Source organism: Oryctolagus cuniculus, chromosome 15, assembly GCF_051225735.1.
Source record: "Oryctolagus cuniculus isolate XC-2025 breed Fujian yellow rabbit chromosome 15, ASM5122573v1, whole genome shotgun sequence".
Lineage (NCBI taxonomy): Eukaryota > Metazoa > Chordata > Mammalia > Lagomorpha > Leporidae > Oryctolagus > Oryctolagus cuniculus.
The window spans coordinates 84,467,594-84,494,482 of record NC_142881.1 but is presented as its reverse complement, the minus strand read 5'-3'; the positions used below and the strand labels follow the sequence as shown (position 1 = coordinate 84,494,482).

Here is a 26,889-nt window from a genome sequence, read left to right as displayed (position 1 = left end):
CGCCGCTGCCGCCGCCTCCTTCGCCGCACTTCCCAGGGCTACACTCACACCGTCCCCACCTACCTCTGCTTCCTCGCAGACCTCCGACTTCTCAGACCGCCGCCGCCACTTCCTTCCTCACCGCTGCCGCCGATGAACTTAGCTGCCACGCCCACGACGTCGAACGCGACCCCGACGCTACGCACGCTGGCGCCGACGCTGACGCCGACGCTACGCACGCTGACGCCGACGCCGACGCTGACGCCGACGCCGTACAGGACGCTTTGACGCTGACGCTCACTGACACTGCATCTGTGACAGCGTCTGCGTTGTAACGTCGTGTATGGCGTCGGCGTCAGCGTCGGCGCCAGCGTGCGTAGCGTCGGGGTCGCGTTCGACGTCGTGGGCGTGGCAGCTAAGTTCATCGGCGGCAGCGGTGAGGAAGGAAGTGGCGGCGGCGGTCTGAGAAGTCGGAGGTCTGCGAGGAAGCAGAGGTAGGTGGGGACGGTGTGAGTGTAGCCCTGGGAAGTGCGGCGAAGGAGGCGGCGGCAGCGGCGGTGAGGGGTGGCGGGGATAGAGGCGGCGGTGAGGCGTGGCGGGGATAGAGGCGGCGGTGGCGGCTCCGGGTCGGACGTCCTGGGCGGGGAAGTGCGGCTGTGCCTCGGCCTAACTGAAGCCTGGGACTTCCTAGGCCGGAAGCCTCAGTGTTCGCTGGCAACGGCTGCAGCGGCAGTGAACCAGGAAGCCAGGAAGCGGCTGCTGTCGTGTGGGCGTCCCGTGGGACGTGGTGCTCTGGATGGCGCAGGTCGGTGGCGGGCGGGGCGGAGCGGAAAGATACCGCGGGGCGGCTCTGGTGCAGAGTCTGGGGTCAGCAGCGTCGGGCGGCCGGGAAGGAAGCAGCAGGTAGGGGCGGCGGTGCTGACGTGATGGGCAGCCGCGGCGAAGGCGGCGGGGCCTCAGTGACGCTGGGGTGGCAGTGAAGCAGGCGGCTGTGGCTCTGCGTTGGGCAGCAGAAGAGAGAGAGGGCGCGGTGGCGGCTTGAGTTGGCCGTGGCGTGGGCATCAGGTGGGCAGTACGGATTAACAGGTTGGGTCCGGACACGTCACAGCAGTCGTAATCTACTAAATGAAGGGGAAGGAAGCTAGGCAGGCAGTTGCGAGGGGGTTTTCTCTAGCTTGGAGAGTGCCCCTTGCCCTGGCTTTAGGCTCACAGCCTGTGGGCGTCATTTGTCAGATGCTTGGGGGCGCACGTTTGATGTGGGAGTTCAGTTTCTGCTTGGGATGTCTGTGGCCTGTGTTCCAGCGTCTGGATTGGAACTCTGGATCGTTTCCAGTTCCAGCTTTCCTGCTGAGGTGTGTCCTGGGGAGACAGCAGGTGATGGCAAGTGTCTGGGTACTTGTCAGCCCCATGGGAGACTGAGTTCCTGGCTCTTAACTTTAGCCTGACCCAGTCCTAGCTGCTGCAGGCATGTAAGGAGTAAGGGAGTAAATGGGAGAGCTCCATCTCTTTGCCTCTTAACCAACTAAAGTTAAAATTCTTCCAAAGTGGGTGGTTTCTATGTATTCTTAAGATTTATTTCAGAGGCAGATATTCATACCCATGCGTGTACATGCACACACGCACACACGCACACACACACACACACACACACGGCAAGAAACAGCCATAAAGAGGATTCTCATCTGCTGGTTGACTTCCCAATTCCCACAACTGCTGGGCCTGAGCCTGGCTGAGTTGAGGACTGGAGAACTCACTCCGTGTTCCCAGCAAGGGTGATGGGTACCCAAATGCCTGAGTCCTATCCACTGCCCTCCAGGTCCACATTACAGGAAGGTAGACGCAGGAGCCAGAAACAGCTCCCCGATTTCTTGAGCAATCACAACTGCCTTCCCCATCCACCTTAACAGGAAGCTAGAGTCAGGAGCCGGAGGTGGATACTGAACCCGGGTTCTTCAGGGATGGGATGCAGGTGACCTTAATTGGCTTGGTAACCAAGATTTCAAATCCTTGTCTCTCTGAATTCGAAAAACCATGACAGTTTAGCAACAGTTTTAAAAGGAAATTAAGAACTTACAATGTGTTTTAATTTCATTTCCTTCATATATTTATTTCTCTGCATATACTCTTCATCTTTCTCATGTGTACACACATTTTATGTAAATACTTTGGTACTCTGTGAAGCTTCGTGATGTAGCTTTTTTTTTACCATATCCTGTTTATAGTTAATACATTTCAATAATTCTTACTTATTGAATGTACCTTATTTACTTAGTTCTATACTGCGTTTTTGCAGTTTGTTTGGCAAATGGGTAAGCGGTGATGTGGGGAACAAATGGATGTGCATCGGTTTTCTTTGTATGTCTTTACTTTTTTTCTTTTAATTAGTGTTTAGCAGACTCAGTGTGTTTTGTAGACACAGCTGTAAGAACACCATGATATTGCCTTCCTCCCTCCCCCTTTCTCCTTTCCACTGTGTTTCCTTCTTCTTTTTCTTTCTGTCTTTGGTTTAGATTTTGAGCCAATTTTCAAATTACATTACAGTAAAAAGGCTGAATACTTCACTAGATAAGTTTAGCGAGTAAAAAACAAAATTATACCAGTTTAGTGAGACTATAGACACCGAGTGTAAACAGTAATTGAACGGAGAAATGAGCGTTTCATCCCTCTGTGGTAAATCTTTAAGTAGCTGTAGATCATTGAAACTGTGGTAGGATAACATTTTTAACCATCGGTTTCACAAAGGCATAAAACAAAGTTTTACAAACTGTATTCGCATCAGTACTGATACACACAAACATTTCTTTCTGTTTGATTCCCTGAGATTCCTCCCAGCAGTGTCTAAGTGTTCCCCTTTCCCCACATCCAAGCCAGCACTTGTTCCTCTGTTGTTTGGATTTCAGCCATTCTAATAGGGGTAAGGAGATACCTCATTGTGGTTTTGATTTGAGTTTCCCTGAAGCCTGGAGATGTTGAGCATTTTTTCATATGTTTGTTTGCCATTTGTATTTGTATTTCTTCTTTCTGAGAATTGTCTCTTGAAGTCCTTTTCCACTTCCGAACTGGATTGATTTTGTTGTTGTTGACTTTGTTAAGTTGCATGTGTATTTGGGATATTAATCCCCTGCAACTATTTTTTCCGTTCTGCTGTACGTCTCTCCACTCTAATTGTCATGTGCTTTGTTTCTGAGTTTGATATAGTCCTGTTTCCTTAGTTTTGCTTTTGCTGCCTGTGCTTCGGGGGTTCCCATCCAAGAAGTTGTTCCCACACCATCGTCTTTGAGTGTTTCCCCACGTTTTCTTCTAGCAGCCTCATAATGTCCATAATGTCAGGTCTTAAATTGGGTCCTTGATGTATCTTCAGTTGATTTTTGTATGTGAAGAGAGATATGGATCTACTTTGGTTCTTCTACGTATATGCATTCAGTTTTGCCAGCGCCATTTTGAAAATATTATCCTTAACGCCACTGTGTGGTCTGAGCACTTTTGTCAGAAGTCAGCTGGCTATCTGTATGCAGATTAAATTCTGGGCTCTCTCGTCTGTCCCATTGAGCTACGTGTTGGATTTTATGCCATTACTAAGCTGTGTTAATTACTGTAACTTTGTAGAATACTTTGAAATCGAGCATTATGATTCATCCAGGTTGGGTTTTCTTGTTCCAGATCACTCCAACTGTTTGTGGCCTTTTGTGATTCCACATGAATTTTCTTTCAAGATTTTACTTATTTGAGAGGTAGAGTTACAGACAGTGAGAGGGAGAGACAGAGAGAAAGGTCTTCCTTTCCCTGGTTCACTCCCCAGATGGCCGCAACGTGCAACATATTATTGTTGCTATACCCTATTCAGCCACGTTGGATCTGTTCTGTATTTTCTTGGAAATGAGGTTATTTTTTCAAAGTGTGTTAGTATTTGTATACCTTTAGTATTAAGGCCTATATGTAACTTACAGATCCCTTTGTCTATACCTTACTTCTTGACAGTGAAAAATGGGGGAGAAACACAGAGGATATACAAACAGCATTTGAAAAATTTTAAAAAATCTGATTTACCATCAAGCTATTCTTCAAACTAGCTGTATTTTTTATTTCATTTTAAAAAAAGGAAACCAGCACTTCCTACACTGAATTTAATCAGATAAAGCTTTTCTTTCATTGTGTGAACTCACAGGCTCGTTATTGTTTATTCAGCAAAACTTTGAGGGCCTAAGTACCCCACTTCCACTAGTAGCTCTTCAGAAATTCACATTTTTGGAGGTGAATCACACAAAACGATGTTTTTGGTATAGTCTTGTGAATAAGTATGGATTCTCTGTGTAAATTCTCTTGGGTGGCAGATAACTAAGTGGGAGTGTGGAGCAGAGAGAATCAATTCTTTTTCAGTTTCCTGTGGGTGCATTTCCTTTTATTAAATTATAATCAGTCAGAATTTTATTAAATTATAATCAGTCAGAAGCATGGGGACGTAAGCAACTGCTTGCTTTAGTTTTGAGTAATGCATCTCTGTAGAATCAACAGGTGCAGTGGCATACAGGAAAGGACTTTGGAGACCAGAACAGCGTCTTCCTCTAAATGAGTTCATTGTTTGTATCAGCACAGTATTCTTGTGCACTAAGTTTACACTACTTTTGTCATATGCTGTTTTTTTCTATTCGTCCTACATTTTAAATTGAAATGTTTCTTGTATTTTTTTTAGTATTCTTTAAGTTCCTTATTTTGGTGAAATTATTAAGTGGACACCTTTAGATTTTCCTAACATCTTGTGGCTCCATAGACACTCTATGGTATTTTAATTGATTTTCAGTCTTTTTTTCTATTGACACTGGCAGTTTTGCACAGACACTATGATATGTTCTTGGTGCATTAATAGGTTGGTTTGAAAGTCCATGATGCATCAGTTGTTTTTGCGCAAATTTGCATTTTTAAAAACAAGCGTTCGTAGTAGAACTGGATTGTTATTTTTCAATTTGTTATCTTCTGTGGAATAGAAACCACCAAAACAGGTAGTGAAATACGCTTTTGCATTTTTTATGCACCTTAGGTTCTTGTTGTCTAGAATTGTCACAAAAGCCTTGTAGCATTTTAATGATTGGGTAAATTGAAGAAAAGTGAGATTGTCACGCTTAGGGAAAATACAAGTTTTCTTTAACTGTGCATCTCAGTATTCAGTGTGTATGTTGATCAACTGAGGGTCTTGTTAACATGCATATTCTGCTTAGCACTCCAGGGCTGGGGCCCAAAACTCTGCCTTTGAACAAGATCCCAGGTGACAGCCATGCTGCTGGCTTTGTTTGAATATACGAATTAGTGTAAACTGTGAGTTCATTTCTGGTAGCCTCATTTGACAATGATGTGAAATCAACCTCAGTGTTTTTTTAGCCTAATATACCCAAAGTACTATCATTTCAACATTTAATTGATATGCTGAAAACTGTTAAGAGATTTCTTTAGTTTTTTTGGACCAAAGTGTTTAAAATCCAATGTATATTTTGCATTTACAGCCCATTTCAGCTTGGACTAGTCACGTGTAGTGTGTCCAGCATGTCACCCAGGATTGGTAGTGGCCACCTGCTGGGCCAGTACAGTGCTGGAGTATACTATCTAGATCAGCCACTCCCTTGTAGTCCTATAAAAAAAAGTTTCATGTGCCTCATTTCTGCTCTACTCTATTTATGCAAAGCAAGGTCGGGATTGATGGGACCTTGAGCTATAGGGTGCAGCTCGTTTTAATTTTATTCTTTGTAAGTGCACATTCATTATAGAAGACTTGGACAATACAGGGAATGGAGGAAAAATCAAATTACATCAAATCCGGTCATTGAGTCAATTGCTACTTTTCCCCAGGAGGAAATTTTTATGCCATGAAGTACTAGGGTTGTATAAAACCTTTCCAGATCACTTTATAAAACTTGTTTTATACACCTGTATTTAGTATTTACATAGTGGATTCAGCAGAAGGTTGATGTTGACAGTGTCAGTCTGAGAGGACTGACCAGGAGTACTTTTAGTGTTCAGGGAATAGTAATACTTACCTTTACCCTTAACTAATATGTGATGTAATCTTTTAGTTAGGTTTAAGTTTGAGTACCTGTACTTGGACGACACTGGGCACACTCCTGCGTTTTTGTATATGTTTTCTTGGGAGTGTTACAGATTTGACTGACATCCTGTATATATAATACTTTTAAAGCAGTTAGTTAAATGCTTGGTCATTAATGCCATAAATTATTAGATATACTCTTACTCAACTGGATGTGCAGTGTCAAGGAGCAGTCATTTGTCATTATTTGGGACACTGACACCCAATCTTGGAATATTGGAATGCCTATTTTGCAAGATCTGGTTCCACTCCCATATGCTGGGTGAGGTTGGATCACTTCCGCATATGTGGTATACCTGGCTTGAATTCCTACCTTAGTTTTCCTCACCATCATCTCCCTAGACCCACAAGTAGTGTGATTTGCATATACATTAAGTAGTCGAGTTAACACCCTGGGGCCCAGCCATCTAATGCCCAGCAGTAGAACTAACGCTTGACAGCAGAGACGGTTCTGCCTGCTGTTAGCAAGACATTCAGTGTGTGTATATTTGACATAGGTACGTAGTGATGGAACAAGGACAGGCGCCTCAGCCACTTTAGGTTTCTGTGACCCTTACCTTCTCTCAAGGGACCAATTGAGTCTCTCAATGTGGTGTTCTCCACCCCACCCCCTGCATTATTCCCCATGTTTGGAAGCCAGGGGGCCAAAACTTGAAAAACTTGTATGGAGAAGGTTACCTCTGTTTACTGCCCCACCCCCACCCCTAGTGCACCTAAGATATAAAAAGGTCCAGCCTATTGGGGTCTGGGCACTCTGCTGTGTATTGTGTGTGTGTGTGTGTGTGTGTGTGTTATGTGTGTGTGTGTGTGTGCGCGCGATTGTGCTTGTGTGCTAGCTGTTGGTCACCCATCTCTGCGGATTTGTTTTCTTTGGATAAGCTTTGTGTGGCTGTGAGTTCGTATTCTGTCTTTTCTCTGATCTGCACCCTTTTGCTTATATTTGGTGCCCCGTGTGAGAAATAGAGGAAGGGCCAGCATCTTGTCGCAATCTGCCAATCTCGTATTCTCTGGGTTAGAGCTGTGACCCCCCCACCCTTCATCTGGACAAATCCTTCCCCTTTTTAGTGTCTCCACCCACCCCTAACCTTCTCTTTCCTACAATCTCCTTTTTCCCTTCTGACCTGGAAGGCCCTGAGAGACGCCTCTCCAGAACATTTTCTCACTCCCGCTTGCACTTCTCATTTGGAGCGAATTCACAGCCAGAGCCTTTGCCTGATCTCATCGCTACATGCCCACATCGGACCTAGTTCTCAGCCCATCAGATGGGTAAGAGAGGTCACTCTCACCTCAGGCATGCTGGGGCGATGCTCGTGACCAGTTCATCCCCCCTCGGAGGGCCTGGGTGTTTAGTTGGTTTCTATCGCTGCCTCCTGTTAGAGGACTCAGGACTTAGGTGCTCGGTTGAGGTGATTTTTTTCCCAGGGAAGCCCTGCTAGAAGAACCTCTTCCCTCAGACCGTAGTTTGCTTAATCCATGGGTTCCAAATTTCAGCTCCCCTCTGGCCTGCCTCTGCAGACTTGCACAAGCTGGGCCTGAAGGGGGAGACAAAGCCAAAGCGATTATTCCACCTCAGCACGAATTTGGTGTTGTTTTTTTTTTTTTTTTTTTTTTTGTCTCAAGATTCTCCAAGATTTTAATAACTTCACACAGAGAAAAGGCAAATGGTCAGAAGCCCCTATTCCAAGCCTTTTTCCTCCATTGGGGTCAACGTTGCTCACTCTAATTTCTCATGGAGGAAGAAGGCCTGGAGCCACCCCTTAAATCGTCAGCCTGCCCACCCCTCCTTTCTCCCACACCTGATAAGCTGGCCTTTCAGGAACACAACTCTTTGCTCACTCCATTCCCCCTCTTTCTCTGGTGCCTCCTTTTCCCTCTCCATTGGCAACAAGGAAAGTTAGCACCCTTCCAGCCTCTTCTCCCCGGAATTCTCTTTATCCTGCTTTTCCTGAGGGAGATCAAACTCTCTGTAAGCTCTCCGTCCCTCCCTCATATCCTCCTCTCTGAGATCCTGGCCCGGGAGTGTGACCCTCCTCCCTGCCCACCCCAGGGTCCTCCCAAGAGTCCATCTGGTGATTCCTGTCTGGCCAACCCACCTGATTCCCCTTCATTAAGCCCCCCTGAGGTCAGCTTTTCTCATTCCAAGCCCAAAAACCAGAGAAACACTTGGAATCTCCCCTAGAACCCTCGACTTTCCCTTCCACTGTTCTCTCAGGGATGCTGCAGCCTCTGGACCATGACCCTGTCATCACCCTTCCCCCTGTCTGGCTCTTCCCCACCCCTGTCACCGGCAGCCAAAACTTGCTCTTTCCTCTCTTTCTGACCTCTCCTCTCCAGTCTCCTCTGCCAGTCCCTCCCCCTGGGTGTAGAAAGATAGTGTAAAGGCTAGCAGAATGTGTATTGGCTCTGGAAAGCTCTGCACCTGAGACATGCCAAGCTCCAAAGACAATGCACTGTAAACTTCAACTAGGAGCCTTTCTCACGTGTGCCCACCTTCTCAGGGTCCATGTGGTGCTCAGCACCTCCCCCAACAAGAGCTTAAGAAAGGACTCTGCCTGCTGCTCAGATGCAGTGAAGCCTGACTTCAGCACCACCACCCACACTCCCACATGCCACCCTCTGTCCCACAAGCTAAGCCCCTGCTCTCTTTACGGTCCCCCCGTTTCTGCCCTAATTAAAATAGTCTTCTCTACCCATCGCTTCCCTCCTCCTATGAACCCGAAAATCCTGAAACTTAATGTAATGGAGCTGCATCTCACACTGCTCCTCTCACATCTAAATTCTCTCTTGCACAAAGACAGAACCTCTTTTCCAGCCATCTCTAATAATATGTTTCGCAGAGCTATCAAAAAAAAAAAAAAAAAAACTGAGGAGCAGGGGTGAGTCCTGAGCAACTGTGTTCCAAAGAATGCTCCATGCCTAGTCGCCTTCCATCTTTTCCCCTCCCTTGTCTAGTGGCAGACAAAAATCTCTCTGCTAGTAACAAACTGTTCTGTCACTCTCCTGTACTGTGTCATATGTGTGCATGTATTGTATGTCCACATGGGAAAATTTATTAACAGCTCTCTGTTTCAATTGGGTTACACTTGTGTTAGACATTTGAGAAGTATTTCCAACTATATGTACTCTTTAACATTGGTTGAAGGCATTGGACCTTTCGGTAAATGTTTTCATAAGTTATTTGACAGCTGAAATGTTTGCTAAGTTTTCACGGGATTTTAAGTTATTGACAGTAAGCAGTCTGGAAATCTGACTTGTTCCCTCATTTCTCTAGTCTCTTCAAGATGGGAAACTGATTCTATTCTGCAGGACTCCCCATCAAGGTGTACAGTTTGATCTTCAGACCTTATATTAGACAGTTTCGATAGGGTGGACTCAAGGTTTTGATCTTACATAGAAGAACATAGCTCTCCTCATTGGCATCATCTTACCTCACAGGAAGAATATTGTCGTAACATGCCTGTGACCGTAGATTGCTAGCTCAGGCCACCAAAGATTAGCGACGGGATTGAGCGCCCCCTTGGCTGCCATTCCTAAAGGCTGCTCCTGGGTTCTACTTTAACAGAGACCAGGAGAAAGAGGAGTGAGTGAGGCAGCAATAGCAATGTAAAGTTAGGTGGCAGGCCAGTTAATGGCCACTTTACACCATGATCTGCCATCAAGGAGACCCAGCCAGGCCAGTCCACCCTTGAATGGCACCTGTTTAGGAAATGAGGGGTCAGGGCATTGGGCAAGTAGCTGTCATGAAGAGCCCTGTCGGCTGTGACAAGAGCCAGGCCACTGGAAAACGGAACTGCCCTCGGGGTTGAAGGACTCCTGGGTCAGAACCGCAGACCCTGTTGGCCCCAGGCTAAAAAGCGTTTCCCTCTGCCCAGCTCCCAAAGTAACCACCGCCATCAGGAGGACAGCCTCGGGTCAGCACCAATCAAGGCAGATGCCACCTCTTCAATACTAACTTCCTATTCAGGCCAGCCCTCCTCCCCGGCCAACAAGGTAATGGAAGTCAACGGGGTGTCTTCCCCAAGGGGGTTCCCATCTCCCTTGCTATGTCTCATCCAGGGCTACATGTGAAGAGACAGGCAGGTCTGGACCTCACAGATTCCTTGGCCATGCCTTAAAACACACCTGCTTATTACTGAACCCCTTCTGTCAGTTTCCATTTGCATCTCAGTAGGAAAACTCCCTCCTTTCTTAGATCCTGTAACAATGACTGTGTCCTGTGGCTTGCACCTTGTGTTTCTAATCTGCTTGTTAGACACCCTACACATGGAGTGGTCAGGCATAAACCTGTCTTCGCATTAACTGGACAGGACTCTTTCTTTCCTATATCCCCCATTGTCCTCATTTTGGCATCGTTCCCACCATGGGCAATGTTTCTGGTTTGTCTTTTTATCCTCGTAATCGTTAGCTGCTATTCCTACCATGTACAACATGTACATGTTTCAGAAGCCCTTACAGGAGGCTGTGACTGCTGTATCTCGAGCCGTCACGCAGGAGCAATACAAGGCTGCTTGCTCTCTCCTTCTCCAATCAATCTGATTCAGCGTATAGATACCCTGCCCCACGTCTACACCCCGTATCAGCAGGAAGTAGCCAGAAAGAAACCAGCGCCCCGCTTCCTTATCTATACTCAAAATCAGGATTGATGGAACAAGGACAGATGTCTCAGCCATTTTAAAAAAACTCCTGGTTACTCATGCCTTCTTTCAAGAGACCAGTTTCATCTCACATCCTATTGTTCTCCCCTCCACCCCCCACCGCCTGCATTCTCCTCAGGTTTGGAAGCCAGGAGGCCAAACTTGAAGAACCTGTATAGAGATGCTCATCTCCACCTGCTACCACCCACACCCACCATTAGCCCACCTAAGATTTAAAAAGGCCCTTCCTGCTGGGGTCTGGGCCGTCTGCCACGTGTTCAGTCTGTGTGCTCGCTGGCAGTTGGTCCAACTCTGGGAGTTTCTTTTCTTTGACTAAGTTTGATCTGGCTGTGAGTTTGTATTGTGACTGCTGTGGATCTGCACCCTTTCCCCTGCATTTGGTGCCCAGTGTGAGGAGGCACTGCTCTGTTTAGTCTTTACTTCAATGTTTGTATGACAATATGTCAGAAACAACCTGACGCTTGGCAGCTTCTGCAAGGTTCTGGCCTGTTCTGCAGTCTGTTTGGTGTGTGTGTTGGGGGGGGGGGGGCGGTGCTGATAGTCAAAAAGCAGACTAATACTAGTAAACATATGTTTCTCTGGGGTGTTTTGGATAGGATGCAAAGTGATGAAAAAAATTTTTTGCACTTAATGGTTGGGTTTTGAAAAATGGTTTTTTGGTTTTATTTATTTAAAAGACATAAAGGCACAGTACAGATAGTGACAGAGTGACGGGGGCCTGGGGTTCTTCCATCCACTGGTTCGCTCCCTAAATGATTGCCATTGCCAGGGCTCGCCAGAGCAAAAACCTTGAGCCTGGAATTGCATTGAGGTCTTCCGTGTTGGTGGGAGAGCTCGACTATTGAGACATCTGCTGCCTTGCTGGGCACATTAGCTGGAGGCTGGATCAGCAGTGGAACAGCTGGGACTCGAACCAGTGCCCGTATGGGATGCTGGCCTCACAGGCGGCGGTTCATCTGCTGTGCCTCAGTGCTAGCCCAAGTGAGGAGCAGGTTTGCAGACAGTTTCCGGGTTCATGGGAGTATCTACCTGTTGATTGTGAAGAGATGCATTCTGGTTTGGGATGGCTAGGGAAGTAGGAATGTAGAGTGAGGTAAGTTGAAAGGAGTAGGGTTCTCTGTGACCTTCTGCCTTCTCCTGAGGTTTTCTGCTGGTTTCTGTTCCTGCTGTCTCTTGGCCCTTGGATAATCAAAAGCATTTGTGTTTAAGGCTGAATACACAAGTACCTGAATCTGTTATCATGAGACACTGAATTGACAAAGGCTACCGAGTGTTCATGCACGCAATTTCCCTTTTTAAAGCTCTAGGATTATTGATTTAAGTTTCACATGGTTTTTAAATAGAGTGTGTATGACTTTAGTTAATATTTTAGCCCTCCAAATGTCCCATTTAGTTGGATCTGGACTAGTTTTATACATGCCCGCATGTAAATTTTTAAGCTTTGCTAGTTTGTTCACAGTGCATAGATTCTCACGCAGAGTTGTCATTTTGTTACCCAAGCCTAAATGTAATTTAGGTTTTAATTTGTCTCCTATTTAAGCCCAGATCTACTTTCGTTAAATCTAATTTCATGGCTTTTCCCAATTATCATATTCTTTTTTATCTCTGATAAAATGAAATTTAATTGTGAAAACTGAAAGTTTTGAAAAATAGTCACATCTTTAGATGGCACAGAGATCTCTGCCCATTGGTCAAAGTCTTTATATAATAAATATGTAATATAAAGCTTTTATATTGACTTCTACTTGATCTGCATTTTTCTTACAAGTACAGTAAACTTTCTAATGTACTTGGTTTCATTTTTTGCTTACGAAGCTTTATGTGTCCTGCCTCTGTGTTTGCATAAGTGTTTGTAACTTTTTGTCACTCATTGACTGAAGCTATATGTGGGGACATGCCTGAAGAATGGCTTCCTTGTTGTTGTTAAAATTTTATTCATTTTGGCCGGCGCCGCGGCTCACTAGGCTAATCCTCCGCCTTGTGGCGCTGGCACACCGGGTTCTAGTCCCGGTCGGGGCGCCGGATTCCGTCCTGGTTGCCCCTCTTCCAGGCCAGCTCTCTGCTGTGGCCATGGAGTGCAGTGGAGGATGGCCCAAAGTACTTGGGCCCTACACCCCATGGGAGACCAGGAGAAGTACCTGGCTCCTGCCATCAGATCAGCGCGATGCGCTGGCCACAGCGCGCCAGCCGCGGCAGCCATTGGAGGGTGAACCAACGGCAAAGGAAGACCTTTCTCTCTGTCTCTCTCTCTCTCTCTGTCTACTCTGCCTGTCACAAAATTAAAAAAAAAAAGATTTATTCATTTGAAAGGGAGGATTACAGAGAGGCAGAGAGATTGAGAACGCTGGTTCATTCCCCAAAGGGCTGCAGTGGCCAGAGCTGTGCCGGTCCAAAGCTGGGATCCAGGGTTTCTTCTGGTCTCCCGTGTGGATGCAGGGCCCCAAGGATTTTAGCCATCTTATACTGCTTTTCCAGGTCATAGCATAGAGCTTGATTGGAAGTGGGACAGCCCGGACTCAAACCAGCACCCGTGGGGGATGCCAGCACTGCAGGCGGCGGCTTTACCAGTTTTGAAACAGCGCGGGCCCCGGGAATGGTTTCTTGAATTACGTGTGTGCGTGTGTGTGTGTGTTTGTGTGTGTGTATGAATAATAGAGCAAGGTTTTTATCCACTGATTCACTCGCTGGATGACCACAATGGCCAGGCCAAAGCTAGGAGCCAAGAACCCAATCCAGATCTCCCACATGGATGGCAGGAGTCCAGGCACTGGGGTTGTCTTCTGCCCTCCCAGGTGCATTAGCAGGGAGCTGAATCAGAAGCCAAAGAGCCAGGATTCAAAACCTTAAGTCCCATATGGGAAGCTGGTGTCCCAAATGCAGCTTAACCCCCTGAACCACACCTCCAGATCCACTCAGATTTATCCAGTATCAGACAGAATCTACTTTGTATTACTGATCATTAATCTCCTTTTCACACAACATTTGCACTAGTAATGTCTCAGCGAATGCTGATAAATTGGTGTTTGGAAAGCAGTATGGAAATAGATCTCAAGAATGCAAGGTGCAAAAGGAAGATTGAGCCAAGGGATCAGAAGATTGTTTCTCAGGTCCGTAATTTATATCCTGCAAGAAAGTAGAATTAGCAGACAACAGGTATGCCCGTGTGTTACGGAGTAACCCTTCCATGTTGTCTGTTGGCAAGGGTTTTTCATGAGGGGCTTTTCCATGAGCTTTCTGAAGTTCACATGCATGGATTTAAAAAATAAATTGCACCTGCAAGTGGCCCCAAGTGATGACCTGATTGGCAACAACCAGGAGAGTCAAGATATAAGTTTGAATCAAAATGTCATCACCAACAGCCGTACATCAACTCCCAAGAGAATCATGTTAAGAAAAAGACTCAGTTTAAGCTCAAGTCCTAGTCCAAAACTGATTAACAAAAAGGTGAATTGCTCAGGAATGAAACCAGAAGCATGCAATATATTTCAATATGTGAAAAAAATTGCACCAAAGTAAATATGTAAATGTCATTTTCCACAAACTTCAGCAAATACTCTTGTACTTTTAATTGTTTTAATCTTTGTTGGAACATAAGCTCTCTGAGAAGGCAGAACATTTTGTTTTGCTCAGCAGGGTGTTAGAAGTGCCTAGCACATAGTGTGTGCTCATAAACATCTGTCAGCTTTATTGAAACACAAAATTAGCCCCAAGCCTCGCGTTAAACACAGTTAGTTAGATGGTTCTATATTGAAAAACAGTGCAGTCCTAGGTGCAGAAAGAAATTTGTTCCAATTTTCTGATCTCGTGTAACAAGTCATCCCAGACGTTGTGGTTTAAATGGTACTTATTAATTTCCCAGTATTTGGGGGATGGCTGGGTGGTTCTTACTTGGAGTTCTTGTGTGTATAGTCTGGTGGTGGCTGGGCTGATGGTTCCTTCATCATGAGGCTGTTGAAAGCTGGCAGAAAGTAACCATTTCTTCCTCCAGGTGGTGTCTCCACTTGGCTCACTTCTGCTTCCTCACAACATGGGCAGTAGGAGTGATTTCTTACACCATAGCTGGATCCCCATAGAGCCAGTGTTAGGAGAGGCCCAGGTGGCAGCTGTCTTGCTGCCTTAGAAGCCTTAAGATCATTTATGCATGTTCCAGGAAGGAAAGGATTCATCTACTCACAGGATGTTAAACTCACGATGTTATTGACAAAGTGACCTTCTGAACAGAATGCCATGGAAAATATGGAGCAGATAGTGTTGAACGGTAATTAAGAGTGAAACGGTGTGTCTGGTTAGGTTGCCTTGGGCAAGCCCTGACTTCACCATACACCAGTTCTCTTTGACACATCTTGGCCATTTCAGGTTCAGTTTCTCACCCATAATAATGAATAAGCCCATTCAAATTGCATCGTTAGATTATTCTGCCATTAGGCATGTTTTGGTGGAACATTTTGAGACTCTTTGTAAAAGGAACATGGAAGCTAATATAATCAAACTAATTAATTGTATTTGGAATATTGTTTTTCTTGTCACTTTGACCACTAAATAACTTTAAAAGTGGAATGAACCAGTGATTGGTTGGTCTTAAGTTTTAGGAATGTAGGGAGATGATCCTTCTTGTCTTTGGCCTTGGGTGCATGCATTACGGTGCAAAAATGCTGCAAAATCATCCCATCCCTGACTTTCTTGAAGTTTACTATTAGATAAATTTATTACAGATCAGTCCTTACTGATATTTAGATCTCTGTTCTTTAATGCTAGAAGTGTACTCCTCAGTGAGCCTGAAGAAAATTCTACTTCTTTGCAATGAATTCTGCTACCACTCCAGATTCATCCTGTTAGCCATCTGATGCAACGTTGAATGAGTTTTCTGAATCAATGCTGGTTTCTTGGAAGCCAAACCATGTAAAGGCTTTCAAAGTTAGAACCTGTACCTATTGTTCTTATGAAGCCAGGCAGGGTCCGTTGATTGGCTTCTGGATAAGTGAAAGTGAAGAATTTGGAGATTGCTTTTGGGACCATTTCCTAATCTTATGCTGAAGCATCAGCTCTGTTTGTCCTGAGGTTATTTCAGGTAGTTAATAGATCTGCCTTCTCTTCATTTCACTTGATCTTAGAGAGCAAGGCATTCTGATTGTTGAGCGTTAGTGTGTTTTTATCTTTTTGCTTGTTATCTCTACATTCTTCTGCAATGATGGAGTGTCAGAAGAGGCTCACCGAAATAAAAATCAAAGGACTGTTTTCATTTTCTAGTACTACCTTGTAGATCGTCTGTTCACATAACCATCAGTATTCCACCTTCTTCTTGGCATATTATGAGGGAACCATGAAAGGTTTTAAAAACTCGTAAGAGCATTCAAGTGCAAGTCATTCTTAACAATGGAAAGGAGATAGATGTTGTTGTTTTCCAGTTCTGAAGAAGGTAGACTTCCAGAATGTTTAAGGTGTGCTGGGAATATTATAGGAGATGAAGATCGACTTTTCTGCACCTGGTCGTGAATGTTTTTCAGACCAAGGGTGTGATTTCTGTTCCTCCTGCCTCGTTCTTTTAAATGCTGTAGTCGTTTTCAGTCTTTCTCAGTGAATGTTCTTACTCCCATCTCCCCATACGTTCCACCCAGTATCCGTGTTGACCCACATTTTTTTGCCTTTAAAGAGAGTTACCATCAAGGAGGATGAGCAGACCAGAATCATTGTGGTGGCCAGATTCATGAGGAGTGGTAGGAATCTAAATGATAATTGTGTACACACAGGTCACCATGGGTGCCTTGTGAATAGTATTTCCAATGTGGAATGAAGAGCATTACAGTCTTTGGATAGAACACAACCAGATTACTCAGATACAGTTGTCTCTAGAGATTCACATGTGGGAACTTACCACAAGAAGTGGTAGAAAAATGTGACTGCAAGGTCTTAGTGTAGGCTTTGAAAGTAACGTTCACAGTCATTTCAGTGTTGCTGATGGGAAAATTACTCATGAGGATACGCAGCATTTAGAATGAGTATTTTATAAAACCTAGTAACTCAAATTTCGAGACAATTCGTGATGCGGGAGTCATTCCAAGTATTATATTGTCGTTGTCCATTCATGGAGACGTGCATGGAATCAGGAGCCTGAAAAGAGTGATGGTCTCTATAAGATCCTTCAGTGGGGCAACCAAACTTTGCTTTCATTATGGAAACAGTTGTAAAGGACAGTTTCTTACTTCCCAAATTTCGTGTCATGGGGCTTCTTATTCATGTCAGTCACGAACTCTGGGAAGTGACAACAATCCCAGTTGTGAGTAAAAGGCCCATGGAAGTGACACAGATTTGGGAAAGCCGAGAATTTGTTTGGAAGTTGAGATAAAGAATGGACTCTGGGTATATCAGATGTTTCATACTTTGTTTTTAAAAACAGAATAGTTAACGTGTTTGTAGGAATAGATAGCATGTGAGGATTCAAACTTGACAACATACGTTAGATGTTTTCGTAAAAGCTGCTTTGGTTTTCAGTCGTTTACTCTATTTCACTGCCTTTCCACTCTTGTAAATTAACTATTCAACTGCTACACAGTCTTTATAACTTTATGTTTTACATAATTATAGTCTGTGCTGCTTCATAGTAAGACTGTACTCCACCCAAATTAGAAGCAGTCAAAGAAATTAATTCAATAGCAGTCAAATTCACGTAAGTGAATGCTGGAGGCTCAAGGATGTGTAAGTACTGATTTTGTGCTGCTGGCACAAAACTTCTCTTTATTGGTATTATTAGAAGGATGTAGTATAAGTCTTTGTTAATGAAATCCTCAGAAAGGAGGTGATTAAATAGAACTAAGTACTTCCTCAGCATACATACCACTTACTTGCTGATCGGTATCGGGAAATACTGAATCTGGCTTCTCATGAAACTTTTGGTCCCGGGGAACAAGGTCTTGTAGGTCCATCTTATTAAAGATTTGTTTATTTGAAAGGCAGAGTTGACAGGGAGATCTTCCATCTGCTATTTCACTCCCCAAATGGCCACAATGGAAAGCGTTAGGCCAGGCCAAAGGCAGAAGCCTGGAACTGCATCCGGGTCTCCCAAAGCGGTGCATGGACCCAAACACTTAGGCCTCATCAACTGCTTTCACTGGCAGATTAGCAGGGAGATGGAATGAAGTGGAGCATTGGGACTCGAACCTGTGCTCACGTGGGATGCTGGCATTGTGGGCTGCGGCTTAACTGACCGTGCCATAGTGCCAGGTCATATCAGGCCCATTTCTAAAACATTGGAGATCTTTTGGGAAGATCACTTCGGTCAGACCTGCTCGGTAAAGCAATCCCAACAGAGTTCCTTTCCTCTGCTGCTTCACTGCTCGACTGCCTGCAACTGCTGGGGCTGGGCCAGGCCAAAGCTAGGAGCCGGGAACTCAGTCCAAGCCTCCCACGTTGGAGGAAGGGAACCAGATGATTGAGTCAACATCTACTGCCTCCATGTGTGTGCATTAGCAGGAAATTGAATCGAAACTGGTGCTTGGTCATGTATGGAATTTGGATTTCAAACCAGGATTTGGTTCCCAACTGCATCACGTACTCTAATCTGTCATTAAAAATGTTGTAATCTGCGTATGCCTTCATTCTGCTTCTGTTTTCTCCGTTGCAGCCTTACACTTCTAGTCATCTACGAGACCCTCATCCACCCAGTTTCCACCATTGCACCACCATCCCTCCTACTCTATGTTAGCTTCAACCTACTTGAGGGCCTACATACTTGCCTCCCACTCTGTCCTCTCTGTATATCCTCCCATTCCTTCTGGCCCACCACGTTGGACTCACTTTCCTCGTAACCTCGAACCCTTGGGGAGAGCCTCAGGTGGCCACTGGGCTCACAGCCCAAGAATGTCCAGAAGATTCTACTTGTTCTTCCTTCCTCATTGTACCCCCCACCCCATCCCAGCTTAGGTGGCAACTAAGGCAGGGATACCTGTGCCTACCCATCTTCCAAGACTCCCTGTAGCACCTGCTCCTCAGCTGTCTACCTGGCCAGCCTGCACCCTTCCTTGGAGCTCTAGAGCCCCTCAGACCAGGATGGTTTCAGGCCCTTGCTGGGTGGGAGCTCATCCACCTACCCCTCTGGATGGGCAGTGGTTGTAGGTTTTGAGGCCACAGTGCATTTGTTATTATGTACTAGGAGCATAAGGACTACTAGCTGCATGGAGCTGAGGTCAACAGTGGGCTCCCAGCCATGTCCACCTTCTCAGTGCCCCCATAGCCGTGTATGGTGGCATCTCCAGCAATACACCGCCCCTCCCATCAGTGAGCAGACAGCCTCACGGGCTCCTGAGGGACCACGGCCACCAGCAGGTATGGTCTCTTATGTTTATTTATTTATCTCTCTCTCTCTCTCTCTGTTTATTTATCTCTCTCTCTCTCTCTCTCTCTCTCTGTGTGTGTGTGTGTGTGATTTTTTAAAAATAAGCATTAGTTGATGTTAAAACAGAGAAGGGAGTGGTTGTTTTTCTGTCTTAAAAACTGTTCAAAAGAGAAAGAAGAAAACAGGCATGTACCAGTTCAAACAAGAACAGATCCCATAGATGGATCAATCCCTGTATTCCTGCAACTCCTGGAACATGACCAGGCTGAATCTGAGAACCAAGGCTTTGAAGCACAGTTCAGGTCTCCCAAGTGGGCAGATGTGAGATAACCACTGGAGTCAGCATCAGCTGTCTCACTGGAACCATGTTTGTAGGAAGCTGGAATCCCAGGATGAAACCCAGAATTAAACCCAGGCATTGTCTTATTGGACCTACATAGGCCTCTTTCTAGCCTCTTAACTGTTTGGCTAACCGCTGCAAGGATGGTTCCCCTCTTCTTTGTCCCCTTAGTGCATGCCTGTAAGGAATGAGTTCCTTACATTTTCATCCTGTAGTTACTAACTCAGTAATGTGCCAAGTACTTTACTGCTGTATTCTATCATTCTAATAATTGTCAAGATTTCTTCCATAAAAAAGGTTAAAAAGTGGAAGAAAGGAATCAGTTAAGGTTTTAAAATTTAATAAAAGAAGAAAAGTGTGACTCCACTGAACATTTGGCCAAATATATGATTCCAAGGTGAATGTGGATGCCTTTCTTGTCCTAATGAAACTGAAACAGTTGGGGCTGTCCTTTTGTTTGTACAACTTAGATTTGAGAGGCTGATGCCTGTGTCCTCAAAGTATGACATTTCAGTTGTCAAATGTAGCTACGCAAAGATTTCAGAAAATGATAACCTCGGGGAGTAGTAAATATGTGTGTCCCTGACAGCGGTTTCGTTTAGTTGTGTTTTGATGAGTGGAAACCATACATGAAAATTGATTGCAGGAAATAACTTATGATATCCTTGCTTTTAGTAACATACATATAAAGTAATGGAGATTTGATTTATGGTAACGATTCTACAATCATATATGTGGGCCTGACCTCTTTGATTTAAGCAGCTACTGCATAGAGATGCAAGCACCTTCATTGAAGCATTGAAGTTAAAAGTCATGTTAGTATTCTTGTCTGCCACTTCTTAACTATATTCCTTTCTCTGTTGTGCCTGTGTAGTTATTGCACAGAGTGGGAGAAAATGATTTAGAAAGTGTTTCTTTTAGTTTCTGAAAGACAGTGTGTATAATTGTTGTCATTTCTTTGAATATTTGGCATAATTCACCTCTAAAACCATCAGGGAGTAGAGAGCTATCTTTCAGAAGATTTTGCCAAACTAAAAATTCTATTGCTTTGATATTTATAAGAATCATTAATTCATTTCATCTTGTTTAAGCTTATAGTTTATAGCTTTCAGGGAAATGTATTATTTCAGATAAAGTGTTAAGTACATAAAACTCAGCAGAATTTTAGCTCACTGTCTTTCTTAAAAATATTTATTTATTTATTTATTAGCAAGTCAGAGTTACAGAGAGATCTTCCATCTGCTGGTTTACTCACCAGATGGCCACAACGGCCAGGGCTGGACCAGGCTTGAGCCAGGAGCTTCCTGTGGGTCTCCCACGTGGGTGCAGAGGTGCAAGCACTTGGGCCATCTTCCACTGCTTTCCCAGGCCATAGCAGAGAGCTGGATCAGAAGAGGAGCAGCTGGGACCCAAACCATCACCTATATGGGATGCCAGTGTTGCAGGCAGCTTTACCTGCTACACCACAGCACTGGCCCCACTTACTATCCTTCTAATGTATATGTGGTGTGTGGCACCTCCATAATTTGTCTTCTCTTTTTCTTTATCATTGCAATAAAGATATATCAGTTTTGCTGACGCAGTTTTTGTGTTCACTAGTTTTTTGTTTTGTTTTCAATTTTAATCTGTTTCACTCTTTGACTTATTAGTTGCTCCCTTATGCTTGGCTTAGTTTATTTTGCTGTTCTTTGTTATTTTTTTAAACTAAAAATTATTGTTGAATAGATATCTTTCTTCTCTTCTAATAAATGCCTTTATTGCTATGAATTTTACTCCAAATACTGCTTAAGTTGCATCTGTATAACTCTGATACATCTGCATTTTAAATTTTTTAAAGTTATATCCTTTTCTAATTTATCTTGAGACTTCCTCTTTGACTTAGGGATTTAGAAGTGTATCGTGGGGCCAGCACTGTGGCCTAGCATGTAAGGCTGCCACCTGCAATGCCAGCATCCTATATGGGCACCGCTTTGAGTCCCGATTGCTCCTTTTCATATCCAGCTTTCTGGCCTGGGAAAACAGTAAAGATGGGCTATGTCCTTGGGTCCCTGCACCGCATGGGAGACCTGGCTCCTGGCTTCAGATTGGCTCAGCTCTGGCTGTTGCTGCCAATAGGGGAGTGAACCAGCAGATGGAAGACCTCTCTCTCTCTCTCTCTCTCTCTGCCTCTCCTTCTCTCTCTATGTAGCTCTGCCTTTCAAATAAAATAAATAAATCTTTAAAAAAAAGGAAGTGTATTGTTTTACTCCAAGATTGGAAGTTTTCCAGCTATCTTTGTAGTATTAATTTATAAATTAAATAAATTTACATCTAATAACATTCTTTATAGCATTTAGTTTCTTTAAAAAACTTTGAAAGTCTGTTTTATGATGAAGAAATGGGCTACATTGGTGAATTTCCTTACGGACTTAAAAAATGGGTCTTCTGTTATTTTTGGGTGCAGCATTCTAAAAACATCAATTATACCCATTTGATTGAAAGTTTGATGCAATTCTTCAATATCCTTAACTGATTGTCTTCTAGTCCTATCTGTTACTAACTGATGCGTCAACAATTACAAATAAAATTGTAAATATTTCTATTTCTCTTTTGATTTTCGTCAACTTTGCATAGTGAAGTTATGTTGCTATGTAATATGCATGTAGAATCATTTTATTGTTTTTTTTTTTTTTAATTGCACCTTTGGGCAACATGCCATGACCCTTCTAACTCCTTCTAATTTTCTCTGCTCCAAATTGTACTTTCTCTAGTATTAATACAGTCGTTCAGATTTTTTGGATTAATGTTGCACAGGATGTATTTATTTACCCCCTTTACTACTTTATCTATTTCGATGTATTTGAAGTAAGTTTGTCATGGACAGCATCAGGAGGGGTCATTTAAAATAAAATCCTTTCTGAAAATTTCTCTCCTTCACTTGCTGTGTTTAGGCCAGCTGCATTCAACATACTCATTGATAGTTTTGGATTTAGCCCAATTTCATCATCTGTTTTTTGACATTGAACTCCTTTATTTCAGTTTCTCCTTTCTTGCTGTCAGGTGACTTGCATGGTTTTTCATTCCATTTTAATTTATCAGTTGTGATGTATACATTATCTGTTTCTATAGATTGTTAGTGACTGCCCTCAGAATTATAACACACACTTTCTTTTTCATAGGCTCGTAACAGTTTTGCCGTATCAGGGAGAAATTTTACCATCAGGTAGGTCCTTTCTTTTCTCTTCTATGTCATAGTTTTCTTACATATTCCACATATCCCAACAATCCACATTAAAAATTCATCAGGTGAATGTTATAATTTTTGGTTCAATCATTGAATCAATTTTGTTTTAAAAGATTTATTTATTTTACTTGAAAGTCACAGTTACACAGAGGGAGAGAAGGAGAGATCAGAGAGAGAGAGAGAGAGAGAGAGAGAGAGGTCTTCCATCCTTCCATCCCCTGGTTCACTCCCCGAGGACTGCAATGGCCAGAGCTGCCCCAATCTGAAGCCAAGAGCCAGGAGCTTCTTCCAGGTCCCCCATATGGGTGCCGGGGCCCAAGGACTTGAGCCATCTTCTACAGCTTTCCCAGGTCATAGTAGAAAGCTGGTCGGAAGTGGAACAACCGGGTCTCAAACCAGTGCCCATATGGGATGCCGGCACTGTAGGAGGCAGCTTTATCTGCTATGCCACAGCACCGGCACTCATTGAATCCATTTTAAAAACCTATTGGGGCCGGCACTGTGGTGCAGTGGGTTAAGTCTCAGAGAACGTGGCGGTGAGACGGTGTCACTAGTCAGGGTTAGGGCCTGGAACTCTTCCTCTCCTGCAGTGGAAGGCTGTGTCTTTAACTGTCAGTGTGATGACATCCGCCTTCCCAGAATGCACCTGTCACATCCAGGTCCAGGATGCGTGCTCGCACCCCAACACATTCGTGGAGCTACTCGGAGGGCGCACCAGCCGGAAGGAGCTGCACCTCCAGCGCGGATGAAGGCTGCCGTTTTCTCTCTTTCTCCGCGGAGCGCTGCACACCGGGAGCCAGGGACCGCTTGTGCGTGCTTTTCCCCGTGCAGAGCCGTCCACCTTGGTGCTTTCCTGCTCTCTATCTCCGACGTGTGCATGGACCAACCAAACCGTAGGTACCATTTTCGTTTTTTTCTCTTTTTCTTGTCCACGGGCAGTTCTTTGGCCCGCTCTTGTTGAGCATTTCTCTGTGCGGGGCAGCCCATCCTGGGCCTGAATGTGTGTGTGTGTTTCCTGGGTGCTACATAACCTCCTTCCTATTTGCACGTGGGGCTGGTCTGCATTTTGTGTTTCTGTCTTGGAAGGAGACAAGAACCTGCACCAAATTTAATATAATCTGGGTTCTGGTTCGAGTCTCGGCTGCTCCACTTCCTATCCAGCTCCTGCTAGTGCCCCTGGGAAAGCAGCGGAGGATGGCCCCAGTACCTGGGCCACTACACCCACATAGGAGACAGGGGTAGAGACAGGCTCCTGGCTTCGCCCTTGGCCCTGGCCTGGACATTCTGGCCATCTGGGGAGTGAACCAGCAGGTGGAAGACCTTTCTCTCAGTCTCTCCCTCTCTAACCATGACTTTCAAATAAGTAAATAAATAAATCTTCAAAATCATTAATATGTTCATGGCCCACATAGTAGAACTCTGGGAAGTAAGCTCATGAAGAGTGAGGAGACTTTTCCCATCCCGCTCCTCTCCAGAGCCCCTGATGGAGGTTGGGATTCTCTGCCCCTGCTGCTTTGTCTAAAATCTTGGTCCGGAGTGATTTACCCTGTGAGCTCTTTTCTCCGACCAGGCTAGGAAAAGTTTTTGTTTTTGTTTTGAGTTTGTGCAGTGTTTTTTCACTTGTTATGCATATGAACTGATGATCTACAAGCTCCTTAGTGTGCTGGACTAGATGCCAGCGAGGTTATTTTATGTTCATGCCTGGTAACATCTTATTGAAAGTTGGACATTGTATTAAAAACTTATGAAGGCTCAGAATGATAATCTCATTGCCCAGAGATAATTCACTCTATCATAGACCAGGCAAATAGCATGAGGGTCATAACTCAATCTTTTGCGGTGGCCCTGGCTCGAGTCTGCATTTCCTTCCTTAGAAGAGTCTGGCTTCGTCTCCACCCCTAGGCTGTGGACCTCCAGGGATCCCAAGTGAAAATCAGTGACGCTTACCAACGCCTCCTGATGGCTGATTCTCAGAACCGTAAGTTGGCCTCTTACTAAAATGACCAAAACCTGCACTCCTCTTTCCCATTCTTTCTTCCCCTCTACTTCTTAGTCTGTTAACCTAATGTTGTAGTAGGAAAACTGGCATCTGGTCTGCTTGTGTTTTACTGTGACCTGCTGTTCTCCGGGATTTTGGTCCCTCAAGGTCTAGATGCTGGAAACTGGCAGTTAGCCTAGTGGCTCAAATGCCCACATCCCATGTCACGGTATCTAGTTTTGATTGCTGGCTCTGGCTCCTGGCTTCAGCTTCCTTTCAAGGCAGACCCAGGGAGGCAGTGATAATGGCTCAAATAATTGTTTTTTTTTTTTTTTCTACTCACAAGGGAGACTTGGATGGAGATACTGGTTCCCAGCTTCATCCTTGGCTGCTGTGGACATTTGGTGAATAAACCAATGGATGGGAGTTCTCCCAGCTCCCTGAAATAAGTAAACATCACCATTGAAAAGATCTGGATGTTTTCATTGGCCCAAACTCCACCTTTTGTTCCCCTGGTTCTGATATGTGGAAAGCTCTGCCTGGGTAATGATCTTCCCTTGGCTTCTGGTCCATTCTCTGGCTGGCTTCTCAGCTCCTTGCTTCAGACCAAAGTGGCTACTGCCAGTGGGAAGCACCTCACACCATTCTCCATGGGACTGTGGCCCTCAACTCCTGGATCTTTCAGTAGCTCCCAAATAACCTGCAACCATATGCTTTTGTTTTATGCAGTTTTTCTGGTTGTTGTTCTTGGAAATGTTGGTCTTAGTAGAAAGGGAAGACCTGGGGCAACTTACTTACGAGAAGTAAAGTTGCAGACAGTGCTCCTAGCAACTGTGAGATAAACAGAAGTGGTATAAAGAGCCCAGAGGGCAGTGTTGGCCATCCAAGTAATGAGATGACCCCTGGCTATAATTGAGGTTGTGTTTCTCTGTCCATCAGAATTGTTGGCATTCTCTTGTGTCTAGAGATGACACTACTGCATCCTTTACCCAGAGTCACCGCTGGGAGAGAAAAGGGGGCAGCTTTCTAACAGATCATGGTCAGGTGGCCTCTTGGGCATGAGCTAGTAAGGAATTCTTAGGAAAGGGCCAAGGCAGGGCATAACTTGTAGCTCAGGGTAGCTCCAGTGTCAGTGCTGGAACCTGCTCCTAACAACTCACAAGAGCCTATGGTGTGTTTATGTGTGGTCACATAAACAGATGCTGGTTGTAAAACTTGAATCAGGGAACGGCCACCCAGGAGGGATGTGTGGCAGTGGGGGTGGGGCCAGATTCAAGCCCTTTGGGTCAATAGATACTGGGGGCTGACTCAATAATGATTGGCTCTGTGTTCATGTGTGTGTGTGTGTGTGTGTGTTATCATTTAGTTCTCACTACACCATGAAATCAGATAGTAGAGACTAGGAGAATTTCTGTTCCCTGCTTCAGTCCACATTGCAACTCGGGTCGCTGTGACCCCCTTCATCTTCATCCTTAACCACAGAACCTGCAACAGTGCAGGGTGGGAGGACTGAGCCCAGGCTAGTTTCCGGTCGCTGAGGGCAGACAGTGCAGTGTGGCAGAGTCCAAGGACCCGTGTGGCCCTGAGCACACACTTGACCCGTACAAGAAATGTAAACAGGATTGAGCCCAAGCAGCATGGAGAGAACAGGGAGAGATTTAAGAAAAATTGTCCTTGGTTGCTCATTGTTCTTGTACCTTGTTGTCATGCCCCTGTCCTGAACAAACCCCACCACCTGTTTTCTCTGTTTCTATACCCAGACAGTGCAGCACAGGTAATGAAAACTCGCACAACAGAGCAGATTGCCGCATTCTAAATTCCTGATCACCAATCTCCAAGACAGCAGGGGTCCTACCAGAACTTGTGGGCTGACTTTTCCTTTACTGTCCCTAGAAAGTTTTCACACTTTTAATGTGTGGAAGCATGCCTCTTCTCCCTCACTCAGTAATTCTAAAGTCGAACTTTCCTGTTTATTTTGCAGTATCTATAAATTCACGTAATGGGGTGAGACACAGTACAGAGAGGGTCCCTGGACCCTGTATCCAGTCTCCTGCAGAACCAGCATCTTGCAGAGTTACAGTACAGTTCCAAAGCCAGGAGACCACAATGGGCACAGCCAAGGGAGAGAATGTTTTGGACCTCACAAGACTTCACGTCACCCTCATAGAGCCACACCCATTTCCTCTGACAGGCTCCAGTCTGTCCCACAGCTCCATGACTGAGTCACATCCTGAATGTCATTTGTGTGCAGTCACACAGAGTAGGTGCCCCAGGGACTGGGTTTTATCAGT

At 44.8% G+C, this 26,889-nt stretch overlaps 1 protein-coding gene and 1 long non-coding RNA gene across 16 annotated transcripts in view; one reads left to right on the top strand and one right to left on the bottom strand.

Annotated features, from left to right (window-relative positions):
* LOC108176026 (guanine nucleotide-binding protein G(olf) subunit alpha) overlaps positions 1 to 404 on the bottom strand; it is a 74,918-nt gene extending 74,514 nt beyond the window's left edge. For 9 of the 11 annotated variants that reach the window (XR_016221801.1, XM_089314140.1, XM_089314143.1 and 6 more), the window contains exon 1: positions 64 to 404. Coding sequence is in view for 8 of the 11 variants with exons in the window: in XM_089314140.1 (XP_089170266.1) it covers positions 64 to 404 (341 nt within the window). In the remaining 3 variants the exon portion in view is untranslated. The remainder of the gene's footprint in view (positions 1 to 63) is intronic. The other 2 variants (XR_016221802.1, XM_051837570.3) reach the window with 1 other exon arrangement.
* LOC149122146 (uncharacterized) lies at positions 364 to 24,891 on the top strand. Of its 5 annotated transcripts, none has more exons than XR_016221803.1 (5): positions 364 to 473; positions 671 to 784; positions 22,556 to 22,599; positions 23,280 to 23,513; positions 24,523 to 24,891. It is a non-coding gene; the product is annotated as an uncharacterized LOC149122146 (long non-coding RNA). The 5 variants fall into 5 exon arrangements; XR_016221804.1 differs by having other exon boundaries at positions 23,260 to 23,513; XR_016221806.1 differs by lacking the exon at positions 671 to 784 and having other exon boundaries at positions 376 to 473; positions 23,260 to 23,513.
* The last annotated feature ends 1,998 nt before the right edge of the window (positions 24,892 to 26,889 follow it).